Here is a 16,070-nt window from a genome sequence, read left to right as displayed (position 1 = left end):
GGGCGCAATTCCTTAACTGTAGCCTCTGTTTAACGCAACAGTAAAATGTGTACTTGGATGAAAAAACGATTCTTCGCGGCAGGGGATCGTATTCCAGGGACCATAGGATTAAGGACTTGCCCGAAACGCTACGCGTACTAGTGGCTGTACAAGAATGTAACAACTCTTGTATATATCTCAAAAATAAAAAAAACATTAGTAAAAGGTTCCCCTGAGGTTCCCTACACACCAGAAGATGACGAGACGACGACGTTTCGGTCCTTCCTGGACCATTATCAAGTCGATTATGATAATAAACCATTATGATAATCGACTTGATAATGATTATTAACGGACCGAAACGTCGTCGTCTCCTTATCTTCTGATATCTGATGTTGTCCTCATATCTTCAGCCACGTTATTGGAACTCGTCGTCTGCAAAAGGTTCGCTATTTTTAGTTCGTCCTAAAATCGTCCTGTCCTTTAATATTATGAGCTTCTCTACCCCATCGTTAAGAAAGAGGAAAAGATCTGTGAAGATGCTTATAAAGTGAGCGATCAGAAGATTGAAAGAAGCCTTTGAGAGCAGCCGCAGTGTCAAGATGGTGACGAGATGGCCCTCAGTGATCAGGCTCTCCGGGCCACTCATCAAGTGAGGTAGCGAGCCCTTTAGTGGTGCTTCAGACTCCTTACCTTCAAGGACTCCTTACCCTAGGCTCTTTAACCCCCCCTTCCCACCCTTACCCCTTGCCATGAATACCCATCCCACGACACTCTTATCGTGCCCATCTCACCCATGTTCCCCTCCACGCCACACCCCACCCCCAACCCCACGGCCACATGCCTGGACACATGCCTGGGCACATGCCTGGACACATGCCTGGACACATGCCTGGCCACATGCCTGGACACATGCCTGGCCGAATGCCTGGCCACATGCCTGGACACATGCCTGGCCACATGCCTGGACACATGCCTGGACACATGCCTGGACACATGCCTGGCCGAATGCCTGGCCACATGTCTGGATACATGCCTGGACACATACCTGGACACATGCCTGGCCTCATGCCTGGACACATGCCTGGACACATGTCAGGCCACATGCCTGGACACATGTCTGGACACATGCCTGGACACATGCCTGGACACATGTCTGGACACATGCCTGGACACATGCCTGGACACATGCCTGGACACATGTCTGGACACATGCCTGGACACATGCCTGGACACATGTCTGGACACATGTCTGGACACATGTCTGGACACATGCCTGGACACATGCCTGGACACATGCCTGGCCACATGTCTGGCGACATGCCTGGACACATGCCTGGACACATGCCTGGACACATGCCTGGACACATGTCTGGACACATGCCTGGACACATGCCTGGACACATGTCTGGACACATGCCTGGACACATGCCTGGACACATGTCTGGACACATGCCTGGACACATGCCTGGACACATGCCTGGCCACATGTCTGGCCACATGCCTGGACACATGCCTGGAAACATGTCTGGACACATGCCTGGACACATGTCTGGCCACATGTCTGGACACATGCCTGGACACATGTCTTGCCACATACCTGGACACATGCCTGGCCGAATGCCTGGCCACATGCCCGGACACATGCCTGGACACATGCCTGGACACATGCCTGGACACATGTCTGGCCACATACCTGGTCACATGCCTGACCGAATGCCTGGCCACATGCCCGGACACATGCCTGAACACATGCCTGGACACATGCCTGGACACATACCTGGACACATGCCTGGCCGAATGCCTAGCCACATGCCCGGACACATACCTGGACACATGCCTGGCCGAATGCCTGGCTACATGCCCGGACACATACCTGGACACATGCCTGGACACATGTCTGGCCACATACCTGGTCACATGCCTGGCCACATGCCTGGCCACATGCCTGGCCATATGCCCGGACACATACCTGGACACATGCCTGGACACATGTCTGGCCACATACCTGGTCACATGCCTGACTGAATGCCTGGCCACATGCCCGGACACATGCCTGGACACATGCCTGGCCACATATCGACACATCCGAGCTGTAGATCCCACCACACTGGGAAGAGGCGTCACACAACATCCCACAATGAATATTCGGATGGACTCGCTGGCCTACGGTTGTGGCCGGGTAAAAGAAACGTTATTTTATGCAATTCCAAAATCTATTCCTAGAAACGGAAATGGCAAAGCACTGGCAGAGAAGTCTCGTTGCACGTGACTGTTCTTCAAAGAATGCAATATCTCGCGAAGACACGCTGGCGCTTACAACTGAAAAGATAATCCCGCCTTGACTGGTCCTTGTGAATGGAGCGCAATTGTACTGGAAGAGTGCAAGTCCTGACCCGGGTTCCAGGAGCATTCAAACGTGCACCGGATTCCGTCTTGTTTCTTTGAAGTGTGTGAGCTCCGTGAGGCTTCGTGCAGTGTTTGAGCCCCGGAAGGCTTCCTGTAGTGTGTGAGCCCCTGGAGGCTTCCTGCAGTGTGTGAGCCCTGGGAGGCTTCCTGCAGTGTGTGAGCCCTGGGAGGCTTCCTGCAGTGTGTGAGCCCCGGAAGGCTTCCTGCAGTGTGTGAGCCCTGGGAGGCTTCCTGCAGTGTGTGAGCCCTGGGAGGCTTCCTGCAGTGTGTGAGCCCTGGAGGCTTCCTACAGTGTGTGAGCCCTGGAGGCTTCCTGCAGTGTGTGAGCCCTGGGAAGCTTCCTTCAGTGTGTGAGCTCCGTGAGGCTTCGTGCAGTGTTTGAGCCCCGGAAGGCTTCCTGCAGTGTGTGAGCCCTGGGAGGCTTCCTGCAGGGAGTGGAAGCGCAATATATATATATATATATATATATATATATATATATATATATATATATATATATATATATATATATATATATATATCATTAACGTACACATACATGTATTTTGTGTATATCCTTTTAATCTCATGCATATCTGTCATTGTACATAGATATACATATCTACTCAAGTTTCCTTGCATGGAGCTCCAAATCTAACAAAACAAGAATAACAAATAAATATCTAACTGTCGTGAATAAAACACAAAAAGTTGAACACGTAGGGCCAAGTCCAGCTTAAGGCAAGGCTCGCTATAGTACGCTTACAGCACAAATGAAAACATGTAAAACGTAGGTCAATAATAGTAGCAGTCAGCAGATCTAGGCGGTTCCCCTCTCTATCAGAGATGTTTATTTTTGCTGATTCTCGAATGCCATCAGGGTAACGTTTTTATATCTTTGGCTCTTTGTGCGAGCCCTGTTGAGCTGCAGGAGGTAGTATGGTGCGGGGAGGGTGGGCTGGAGAGATGGTTCGAAGAATGGATTTATTGGAAAGGATAGAAGGTGGGAAGGTTGGAATGGAGGAGACTGAGAGGAAGTGGGGAAGTGGAAGTTGTACACCAATAGTTGAATGATAATTACGAGAAAACCCTAAACCACAATTACGAATGTACAATTAGGTATTTAATTGATTACGTATCGTATATTAGTAAATCAAACATGGATATACAAATCCGTAGAGTTTATCCACAGTTCAGGCTTTCTCAAAATGCATCCGGAGTCTGCCAGTCCAGACTGCCCATCACATGCCTCTGTATGACTAACCATCCTGTGTGATGGGATTTTTTTAGCATCACCTAGTTAGCTTTTTTTGACACACTGTACTCCACTTCATGTAGTCTAAGGTAGCTGCACTAATGCAGATGTACCTCATTTTTTAATAAAAAAAAAATAAATCTGCAAGATGGTAATTTTTCGTAGTATTACAGCTAGTTCTTGACACAAACTATGAAACCCTTCATATAGTGTAAGCAAGCTACATAGATACAAATGTACTTATGTTAATAAAAGAAATGCAAGGGTGGTTATTAGTGTCTAGTATTAAGTTCATGACACAGCATTACGTTTTATACATGTCTATGTATAAAATACATTAGGATGGTGAATTACAATACATTTCTTAACGTCAGTCAAGAATTTACAGACTAATAAAAATCCCGCAGTTGAACCACCACTTGAATAATCAAATCACTTATGCAATATCGGTAAAAAAGACTTCAGAGCCTCACGCTCCTCATACTGCTCACCAGTCATCTCAGAATACACTGACATGTTGCATGAACAATATGCATGTACTTCTAGTATACAAAAGCTACTAGAAAATATAAAATATTATCTTGCTAGTACAAAAATGAATAGGAAATTTGGCATAATGAATAATCATTAAATAATATCATTTTAATTTGAAAGTTGACTGTCGACAGAGAGGGCTGCTTCTGTTGAGAACAGTGCGAAATATGCAGTTCTAGAACAGTTTAACCAAACCTTGTGCCAGGATGTCTTACCTGATCGCTAGACCGTAATATCCATGTGCAGCCCATACTCACATACGTTCTAAACCATTTTTCAGATATCCTAAATGAGCAAAGTTCATAAGAATATTTTACACGGCATATTAATGATCCAAATTATAAATCAACTTGATTATAACCTATATGCTTCCCTTCTCGGGAGAAACGCTCGACCTTGCTCTGCTGAATAGTTGATGAAGCAGTGCCTCATCTCTCATGGGTATTGGTTAATAATTCGACACACCAAGCAGAATACTAATTTTAGAACAACTAGCAGCATATTGAGTGAAGGAAAGAGTGCTGACATGGTCCAAAGGTTACTCTAATAAAAAGACTTACTCGAGGTCTCTTCAAAGGAATCAACAGTTACTTGTTTTACTTATTTGATCTGGATACATATCTGGATGATGAAGTTAATTTATTGACATTACCTAAACCCAACTGAAAGTTCTATTTGTTTATTTTGATTCGAAAATAATTGAATGTGGTATCAAGAGCACAATAACACAATCTGGAGCTTTCGATTTCTTCATGTTAATTAATAGCCTTTGAGCTTTAAAGACATTAATCCTTGAGGACAATACAAATACCTCGGAGTTAGCGTTATCAAAAATTTGTAAACTATCTAGAAAATACGACACAAAACTCATAATGTTTGGAATATTGGTAGATCAGTTGGTAAACATGCACAAATATTTATGTCACAATATTTGTTAGATTACTAGTTGGGTAACTTCAAATAGTTGGTTCGATCCAGTCCAGTCAAATATATATATATGTGTGTATATATATATATATATATATATATATATATATATATATATATATATATATATATATATATATATATATATATACACATATATATATATATATATATATATATATATATATATATATATATATATATATATATATATATATATATATATATATATATGTATATATATATATGAATTAAAACTCACACCCCAGAAGTGACTCGAACCCATACTCCCAGAAGCAACGCAACTGGTAACTACAGGGCGCCTTAATCCGCTTGACCATCACGGCCGTCAAAAGGAAGTGATAGCCGAGGCTATTTGAGCCACTTCCCCGACGGCAACTCGGATAGTAATCTTGGGCATAGCATTTCACCAAATCACCTCATTCTTTGGGGCACACGTGAGGAACACAAATGCGAACAAGCCTGAATGGTCCCCAGGACTATATGCGAATGAAAACTCACACCCCAGAAGTGACTCGAACCCATACTCCCAGAAGCAACGCAACTGGTAACTACAGGGCGCCTTAATCCGCTTGACCATCACGGCCGTCAAAAGGAAGTGATAGCCGAGGCTATTTGAGCCACTTCCCCGACGGCAACTCGGATGGTAATCTTGGGCATAGCATTTCACCAAATCACCTCATTCTTTGGGGCACACGTGAGGAACACAAATGCGAACAAGCCTGAATGGTCCCCAGGACTATATGCGAATGAAAACTCACACCCCAGAAGTGACTCGAACCCATACTCCCAGAAGCAACGCAACTGGTAACTACAGGGCGCCTTAATCCGCTTGACCATCACGGCCGTCAAAAGGAAGTGATAGCCGAGGCTATTTGAGCCACTTCCCCGACGGCAACTCGGATGGTAATCTTGGGCATAGCATTTCACCAAATCACCTCATTCTTTGGGGCACACGTGAGGAACACAAATGCGAACAAGCCTGAATGGTCCCCAGGACTATATGCGAATGAAAACTCAAGTGGCTCAAATAGCCTCGGCTATCACTTCCTTTTGACGGCCGTGATGGTCAAGCGGATTAAGGCGCCCTGTAGTTACCAGTTGCGTTGCTTCTGGGAGTATGGGTTCGAGTCACTTCTGGGGTGTGAGTTTTCATTCGCATATAGTCCTGGGGACCATTCAGGCTTGTTCGCATTTGTGTTCCTCACGTGTGCCCCAAAGAATGAGGTGATTTGGTGAAATGCTATGCCCAAGATTACCATCCGAGTTGCCGTCGGGGAAGTGGCTCAAATAGCCTCGGCTATCACTTCCTTTTGACGGCCGTGATGGTCAAGCGGATTAAGGCGCCCTGTAGTTACCAGTTGCGTTGCTTCTGGGAGTATGGGTTCGAGTCACTTCTGGGGTGTGAGTTTTCATTCGCATATAGTCCTGGGGACCATTCAGGCTTGTTCGCATTTGTGTTCCTCACGTGTGCCCCAAAGAATGAGGTGATTTGGTGAAATGCTATGCCCAAGATTACCATCCGAGTTGCCGTCGGGGAAGTGGCTCAAATAGCCTCGGCTATCACTTCCTTTTGACGGCCGTGATGGTCAAGCGGATTAAGGCGCCCTGTAGTTACCAGTTGCGTTGCTTCTGGGAGTATGGCTTCGAGTCACTTCTGGGGTGTGAGTTTTCATTCGCATATAGTCCTGGGGACCATTCAGGCTTGTTCGCATTTGTGTTCCTCACGTGTGCCCCTAAGAATGAGGTGATTTGGTGAAATGCTATGCCCAAGATTACCATCCGAGTTGCCGTCGGGGAAGTGGCTCAAATAGCCTCGGCTATCACTTCCTTTTGACGGCCGTGATGGTCAAGCGGATTAAGGCGCCCTGTAGTTACCAGTTGCGTTGCTTCTGGGAGTATGGGTTCGAGTCACTTCTGGGGTGTGAGTTTTCATTCGCATATAGTCCTGGGGACCATTCAGGCTTGTTCGCATATATATATATATATATATATATATATATATATATATATATATATATATATATATATATATATATATATATATATATATATATATATATATGTCGTACCTAGTAGCCAGAACGCACTTGTCAGCCTACTATGCATGGTCAAATTTGCCTAATAGGCCAAGTTTTCATGAATTAATGTTTTTTCGACTACCTAACCTACCTAACCTAACCTAACCTAACTTTTTCGGCTACCTAACCTAACCTAACCTATAAAGATAGGTTAGGTTAGGTTAGGTAGGGTTGGTTAGGTTCGGTCATATATCTACGTTAATTTTAACTCCAATAAAAAAAAATTGACATCATACATTATGAAATGGGTAGCTTTATCATTTCATAAGAAAAAAAATAGAGAAAATATATTAATTAAGGAAAACTTGGCTTATTAGGCAAATTTGGTCTTGCATAGTAGGCTGAGAAGTGCGTTCATGCTACTAGGTACGACATATATATATATATATATATATATATATATATATATATATATATATATATATATATATATATATATATATATATATATATATATATAAACTTTGAAAAACTAAGATAACATAAAATCATACTCGTACCACAGGATGAACTGGAATCAGTAACACGATGGAGAAACTACAGATTTCCACAACTCTTAACTGAAACGTAAAAGTTAACATGACTTGCTGCGTTCTCGTCAGGAGCTTGACATCTCCACCATTTCTCAGAGATAAATTATAGTGTGTCCTCAGTAGAGCAGAGATTGTTGCCAGCATGACAACAAACACTTTGTGTGATAAATGCTTGAAGTAAAAATGCTTCCAAAGTCGTAAAATGATTTCATTATTATGTTAATGCAACTTATTTATTACTGGCATCCGTTCCTCTATGCCTCCTCCCCCTCATCTCATTATTGGTTACGCCCTTACTCTAAAAAACAATACTTCTCAAAGCATTTGTAACAAAACAATACCTATCTTGAGGTTATCTTGAGGTTATCTTGAGGTTATCTTGAGGTTATCTTGAGGTTATCTTGAGGTTATCTTGAGGTTATCTTGAGGTTATCTTGAGATGATTTCGGGGCTTTTTTAGTGTCCCCGCGGCCCGGTCCTCGACCAGGCCTCCACCCCCAGGAAGCAGCCCGTGACAGCTGACTAACACCCAGGTACCTATTTTACTGCTAGGTAACAGGGGCATAGGGTGAAAGAAACTCTGCCCATTGTTTCTCGCCGGCGCCTGGGATCGAACCCAGGACCACAGGATCACAAGTCCCGCGTGCTGTCCGCTCGGCCGACCGGCTCCGTTAAGAATATAACATTTCACACGCATTATATCCATATGTATAGTCCAGTCAAGACGTGAACAATACTTACGACTAAATAGTATGCCTGGTATAACAACTGCAGTACTTCTCCTTACAATTGGACAATACATTTTCTGTGATTGAAGGTCTAAAATGTCTTCAAAATTGACGATAAAAACTTTTAACAAGTGCATTCATGAAATACTCTTTTTTGCATGAATTGAAAAAAGGTTCCGGATCGTTTCGTATTGGCATCATTTTACACTTAATTGCTCTTTGTTGATGGAGGCATTGCAGCTTAATTAAAGACTTTAATCAAGTTTTATTATCTAGTCAAGTAAAATATATCACAACAGAACTTAAGACATTTGTTTCATATTAAATTTCCCTATTATATGAGATCAGTCTTCGATTAAATAATTAAATTCAATTTATAAGTAAACCAACCAACCAAATCTTCAATAACTTACACTTGGTAACTTGGTACAAGTTCCCTAAAACACAATAACGATACTCAAAAATATAATGAAGATAAAGTTTCACAATCTCTGCCTCTATTATAAATGCATCTTGTTTTGTTTTCTATAATCTTCTCCTTCCTTTGAAATATATGTTTTTGGGAAAATGTTCTCCGTTCGTCAAAATCCTCTCCTTCTGTCGAAATATTCTCCGTAATCATTAGAATTTATTTTCTTTCATACTTCTTCTTTCTTCCATAATGGTCTTGTGTCCTGCTGAAGCTTTGCTTATTCTTCCTACGTCCTCCCTGAATCCTACTTCCATACAAACACTCTTTTTATATTTTCCAAAAACTCATAATTTTCTTAAAGGATTATCCAACTTATTCATAACCTCCTTTCTTCTTCCCTAAACTCTTTTTCTTTCCCCTATGCCCCATGCTTCCATTTCCCGCCACAAACCTTCCTTCTTGACCCCTTGCTAAAATCCCTTAATCACTTCTCCCTTGTCCTTCCTTCCTGCTTAATCCACCTTCCTCCTCCTCCATCAAATCTCCGAGATACCAAGATATCTTCTCCCCTCCCAGCAGGAGCAGGATAGCTCTAAGGAAAACAAAAGGGGACAAATTATAGGAACAATGGGCCATGGCTGCCTCTTGCACCTCCTGCCCCCACCTCCACCAACACAATGGAAACTTTCCTTGCTTAAATTTCTCGACTTCCGGGATCTCTTTACTGCAAAAAAGGAAGGGCGGAGAGGAGGGGGGAAGGGGGGGGAGGGGAAGGGGGGGGAAGGGGGGGGAAGGGGGGGGGAAGAGGGGGGAAGGGGGGGGAAGGGGGGGGAAGGGGGGGAAGGGGGGGAAGGGGGGGAAGGGGGGGGGGTGTCATCAACGTCGTTCGAAGGAAACAATCACAGGATCCCCCCCCCCTCTCTCTCTCTCTCTCTCTCTCTCTCTCTCTCTCTCTCTCTCTCTCTCTCTCTCTCTCTCTCTCTCTCTCTCTCTCTCTCTCTCTCTCTCTCTCTCTCTCTCCCTATTTTTAGCCTGTTCATGCACGTTGCAGGAGCTTATCGTTCGATTAATCATTAATCATTCCAATTCCATGTTAATTGTTTTGGGTTAATTGATGTACTAACAAGTCTTTGTAGTCCTTTTCATAGCAGAATTAGTCATGTATTGCAATATATATTTAGGAAACAAATAAATAATTGCTTATAAAGTTGTGTAAATGTTTAATTTTAGTTTGTTATTGAATTCAAACATCCATATACAATCATTTAGACCATTATACAATCATTATACAATCACTAAAATATTTAATATTCATATTTTTGAATAACATGTAAAACAGTTTGCTAACAACTGTCCCATTCTTCAACAGCAGGCATTGTGGTGTACTGGAATTTCATATGTATGTATGAAATATATAAGCAAGGCCATAATACATAAATATACACGTAATACATAAATATACACGTAATACATAAATATAAACGTAATGCATGGATATATACGTAATACATATGTGAACACGTAATACATAGATATACACGTAATACATGGATATACATGTCATAGATGGGTATACACCTAATACATAGATATACACGTATTAACTGTACATATACTACACACGTAATACTTAACGCAATATATTTCCTAAAAATACAAAAATCGGATTACGAAATAGCGCAGTGTTTATCTAATTTGTAAATCCCAATCATCAGGTCCCACTTTATAGGTCAATTTTTTTTATTGAATCTTATCTAGCAGATAAATCCCATTTACTTATCTTTCTCTAGTAGATAAATCATCTTCATTGTGTCTTATCTAGTGAGTTAATCCCCCTCACGGTATCTTATCTACCGGGTAAATCCTCTTCATTGTATCTGATTTAGTAGGCAAATCCCTTTAATTGAGTCTTATCTAGTAGGTAAATCCCCATCAATATGTCTTCTCTAGTTTGTACATATCACTATCTTGAGGTTATCTTGAGATGGTTTCGGGGTTTTTTAGTGTCCCCGCGGTCCCGGTCCTCGACCAGGCCTCCACCTCCAGGAAGCAGCCCGTGACAGCTGACTAACACCCAGGTACCTATTTTACTGCTAGGTAACAGGGGCATTCAGGGTGAAAGAAACTTTGCCCATTTGTTTCTGCCTCGTGCGGGAATCGAACCCGCGCCACAGAATTACGAGCCCTGCGCGCTATCCACCAGGCTACGAGGCCCCTCGAGGTTACTCAAGGCCACTAGTATAATTTTCTTTCTACGACCCCTGTATGGGGCTGTGAGTCAGCTTTACTAGGAAGTAGTTATTGTTATCTCAGGTAGGCTTTTGAGAACTTACTCATAAGTGAGTATGTAATCTCATAAATACCTGCCAGTGACTGTTTAACCCCTTATACTTAAACACCTGCCAGTGACTGTGTAGGCCCTTATACATAAACACCTGCCAGTGACTGTGTAGGCCCTTATACATAAACACCTGCCAGTGACTGTGTAGGCCCTTATACATAAACACCTGCCAGTGACTGTGTAGGCCCTTATACATAAACACCTGCCAGTGACTGTGAAGGCCCTTATACTTAAACACATGCCAGTGACTGTGTAGGCCCCTATACATAAACACCTGCCAGTGACTGTGTAGGCCCTTATACATAAACACCTGCCAGTGACTGTGAAGGCCCTTATACTTAAACACATGCCAGTGACTGTGTAGGCCCCTATACATAAACACCTGCCAGTGACTGTGTAGGCCCTTATACATAAACACCTGCCAGTGACTGTGAAGGCCCTTATACTTAAACACATGCCAGTGACTGTGTAGGCCCTTATACTTAAACACCTGCCAGTGACTGTGTAGGCCCTTATACATAAACACCTGCCAGTGACTGTGTAGGCCCCTATACATAAACACCTGCCAGTGACTGTGTAGGCCCTTATACTTAAACACCTGCCAGTGACTGTGTAGGCCCCTATACATAAACACCTGCCAGTGACTGTGTAGGCCCTTATACATAAACACCTGCCAGTGACTGTGAAGGCCCTTATACTTAAACACATGCCAGTGACTGTGTAGGCCCCTATACATAAACACCTGCCAGTGACTGTGTAGGCCCTTATACATAAACACCTGCCAGTGACTGTGAAGGCCCTTATACTTAAACACATGCCAGTGACTGTGTAGGCCCTTATACTTAAACACATGCCAGTGACTGTGTAGGCCCTTATACTTAAACACCTGCCAGTGACTGTGTAGGCCCTTATACTTAAACACATGCCAGTGACTGTGAAGGCCTTTATACTTAAACACCTGCCAGTGACTGTTTAACCCCCTATACTTAAACACCTGCCAGTGACTGTGTAGGCCCTTATACTTAAACACCTGCCAGTGACTGTGTAGGCTCTTATACATAAACACCTGCCAGTGACTGTGTAAGCCCTTATACATAAACACCTGCCAGTGACTGTGTAGGCTCTTATACATAAACACCTGCCAGTGACTGTGTAAGCCCTTATACATAAACACCTGCCAGTGACTGTGTAGGCCCTTATACTTAAACACCTGCCAGTGACTGTGTAGGCCCTTATACTTAAACACCTGCCAGTGACTGTGTAGGCCCTTATACTTAAACACCTGCCAGTGACTGTGTAGGCCCTTATACTTAAACACCTGCCAGTGACTGTGTAGGCCCTTATAATTAAACACCTGCCAGTGACTGTGTAGGCCCTTATACTTAAACACCTGCCAGTGACTGTGTAGGCCCTTATACTTAAACACCTGCCAGTGACTGTGTAGGCCCTTATACTTAAACACCTGCCAGTGACTGTGTAGGCCCTTATACTTAAACACCTGCCAGTGACTGTGAAGGCCCTTATACTTAAACACCTGCCAGTGACTGTGTAGGCCCTTATACTTAAACACCTGCCAGTGACTGTGTAGGCCCTTATACTTAAACACCTGCCAGTGACTGTTTAACCCCTTATACTTAAACACCTGCCAGTGACTGTTTAACCCCCTTATACTTAAACACCTGCCAGTGACTGTTTAACCCCTTATACTTAAACACCTGCCAGTGACTGTGTAGCCCCCTTATACTTAAACACCTGCCAGTGACTGTGCAACCCCCTTATACCTAAACACCTGCAAGATGACGAATGAGAGTTCTCCAATATTTTGAAACAATATTAGTGGCATTTGATATCAGTTAATTTAAACTATTACTAAACAGTGTAGTGTTATGGAGTGATGGACCAGTGTGGCCAAAATAACTAACTACAATGCTCTCCAGACTGTTACTGAACTGAGGATATCGTAACGGATTGTTGGATAGCAATTTGTTACATTTGTATTCGCATGAATTGGATAAAAATAATTATTATTTATTTATATGAGAGAAAAGCTAAGTATTATTGATGTTATTATTGATGACAAAGGAACTTCCAGGGACTGACTTGTATGTAATGTTCCTTAGTTAATATACTTTGTTCCTGGACCTTTGTGCTCAGGTTATGTTCACGTTTTGCTGTTGGAAGTAAATTAGTTACAAATGTCAATATTTCTTTTTTACAATACAATAAAGAAAATTTAGAACGATCTTCGAATACTGAGTTTTTAAGTTAATTACGTGTCGTTATGAAGTCAAATGTATTCACTACTCAAGACGGGATCAAAGTGTCTCAGGTAGAGAACATTAATGTTGTTATTGGTAATTAAATCCTTTACTCTAACGAAAGAAATTACGTTACCTTGTAATACCTGATTTCAGCTTCTAACAGTTACTAAATCCATTGTCTTATACAGGTATTAAGATCCATCATATGTAATTTTAAATAGACATATTTCCTAGACAAGATTTGTTGTTACCAAAGGGATTTATATATCTTTTCTTATATATGTTTTAAATTAGATGATTAATCCCCAACAAGAGGATTAAGGAAGCATGATCAAAATAAATTTGATTGCTACATATATATAATAGACGATCATTTCGGACACATTTAGAAGAACGTGAACTGAGCCGAACGACTCAGAAAAAAGATTCAATGGAATGGAGCTATGAGGGGAAAGCGCCAAGCCACTACGACTATATAGCCCTTGGAAGGGGTCAGGATAAGGATTTGGGATAGAACGGAGGAAGGAATAGCGCCCAACCACTTGGACTTTCGGGAATTGAACGCCGACCTGCATGACGCTCTACCGTCGCTCTTCCGTCTAGTCCAAGTGGTTGGGGAATAAGATTCAAGCAACACATCACTACTTGAATCTTAAGTAGACTAGTAGACCCCGGCAAGCAACCACAGGCCTCCGATGTTACAACCCACTAATAAGCCACACTCGTATTACATTATTTGTTCTCGCTAATATCACTGAGAGGGTTCGTATTTATCATTAGAGTTGTCCCCAGCAGCAGCCTTGGAGCCCGGGACCAGCCTGGAAAGCCAGCCTGCAAGAGACAGAGGACCAGCCAGCAGAAGACAGAGGACCAGCCAGCAAGAGACAGAGGGCCAGCCAGCAAGAGACAGAGGACCAGCCAGCAAGAGACAGAGGACCAGCCAGCAAGAGACAGAGGGCCAGCCAGCAAGAGACAGAGGGCCAGCCAGCAAGAGACAGAGGACCAGCCAGCAAGAGACAGAGGACCAGCCAGCAAGAGACAGAGGACCAGCCAGCAAGAGACAGAGGACCAGCCTGGAAGAGACAGAGAGCCAGATGAAGCACCAACCATAACCAATGGAGACGGCAGTGCAGGCGAGCGGAAGGCCGCCACCACCACAGACATCAACGCTGACTTATTCATTGATAAAGGCGAGAGATTGTTACCTGCGGCCCCCGAGAACATACACTTCCTAGGTCCCCCTCGCCAGGTGTACTGGACCTTTGCCCGGCACACTAATACATCTTATCAGGAATGCTGACCCAGCAATAGGTATCCTAATTGGTACTCCACATACCTCCACCAGGTATGTTGAGCTGGTACTAGGTACCTTACGGACATATGCTGCTCAAGTGCCGTTGCCCCAACAGATATGTCCAAAAGCTACCGTGCAAGATAACTATGCACCATCAGAGATATCTTCACCAAGTTGGCCACACCGACTGGTATTATAAAGGACTCCACCAGTAATGCTGCACCTTATGCTGTTATCTTGACGTTATCTTGAGATGATTTCGGGGCTTTAGTGTCCCCGCGGCCCGGTCCTCGACCAGGCCTCCACCCCCAGGAAGCAGCCCGTGACAGCTGACTAACTCCCAGGTACCTATTTACTGCTAGGTAACAGGGGCATTCTGCTGTGTCCTTACACTCATTTCCACTAGGTATGCTGTGCAAGCATACCTTCCTTAGAACTAATTACTAAAGCTCCGATAACTTATGCAAATCTCTAGGCTCCAATAATGACAGAGTATTTTGTATAACCCTTTAATAATTGCCTCATAACATAATCTTTGGTCTTGTTCCACACCAGAGGTCAGCCACAAGTCACAAACGTTCAGACGGAGTTCTCTGCAACCTCGACACGACGGTGAACACGTTGTCCGTGACCACAGTGAACCTGTTTACGGTACAGTGAATGTGAAGGTGTTGGGGCTGCCACTCAGGAAGACCCAGAGAAACATTACGTTCAGGGGGCGTATTGGCATTATTACATGTTTCTGGGGATAGACTCAGAGACCCTAGGGCTGGGGGCTGAGGCTGGGGGCTGAGGGCTGTGGGCTGAGGTCTGAGGGCTGAAGGCTGGGGGCTGAGAGCTGGGGGCTGAGGGCTGGGGGCTGAGGGCTGAGGGCTGGGGGCTGAGGGCTGAGGGCTGGGGGCTGGGGGCTGAGGGCTGGGGGCTGGGGGCTGGGGGCTGGGGGCTGAGGGCTGGGGGCTGGGGGCTGAGGGCTGGGGGCTGAGGGCTGGGGGCTGAGAGCTGGGGGCTGAGGGCTGAGGGCTGAGGGCTGGGGACTGAGGGCTGAGAGCTGGGGGCTGAGGGCTGGGGGCTGAGGGCTGGGGGCTGGGGGCTGAGGGCTGGGGGCTGAGGGCTGGGGGCTGAGGGCTGGGGGCTGAGGGCTGGGGGCTGAGGGCTGAGGGCTGAGGGCTGGGGACTGAGGGCTGAGGGCTGGGGGCTGAGGGATGGGGGCTGATGAACTCACTTGATACATTTTGTTATGCCTCTCACATTGATCACATATGGGCCGATCCTTTCTCTCATTGGCACCACATAGCTCTCAGAGTCCTCACATGGGC

The 16,070-nt window shown here is 44.2% G+C and overlaps 2 protein-coding genes across 2 annotated transcripts; one reads left to right on the top strand and one right to left on the bottom strand.

The window, feature by feature from the left end:
• Positions 1-819: 819 nt before the first annotated feature.
• LOC123748395 (tetra-peptide repeat homeobox protein 1-like) lies at positions 820-2,007 on the top strand. Its single transcript, XM_045730586.2, has one exon. The coding sequence runs from the start codon at positions 820-822 to the stop codon at positions 2,005-2,007; it is 1,188 nt and encodes a 395-aa protein (XP_045586542.2).
• Positions 2,008-15,517: 13,510 nt separating this feature from the next.
• LOC138355962 (uncharacterized) lies at positions 15,518-15,985 on the bottom strand. Its single transcript, XM_069311499.1, has one exon. The coding sequence runs from the start codon at positions 15,983-15,985 to the stop codon at positions 15,518-15,520; it is 468 nt and encodes a 155-aa protein (XP_069167600.1).
• Between the last annotated feature and the right edge of the window lie 85 nt (positions 15,986-16,070).

This window comes from Procambarus clarkii, chromosome 70 (genome assembly GCF_040958095.1).
Source record: "Procambarus clarkii isolate CNS0578487 chromosome 70, FALCON_Pclarkii_2.0, whole genome shotgun sequence".
NCBI lineage: Eukaryota > Metazoa > Arthropoda > Malacostraca > Decapoda > Cambaridae > Procambarus > Procambarus clarkii.
Note: the sequence above shows the minus strand (reverse complement) of the source record. Positions and strands in the feature narration are given on the sequence as shown.

Excerpts from the sequence above, each read along its gene's own strand:
- LOC138355962 (XM_069311499.1), bottom strand. The coding sequence starts at position 15,985 with ATGTATCAAGTGAGTTCATCAGCCCCCATCCCTCAGCCCCCAGCCCTC.
- LOC123748395 (XM_045730586.2), top strand. The coding sequence starts at position 820 with ATGCCTGGACACATGCCTGGGCACATGCCTGGACACATGCCTGGACAC.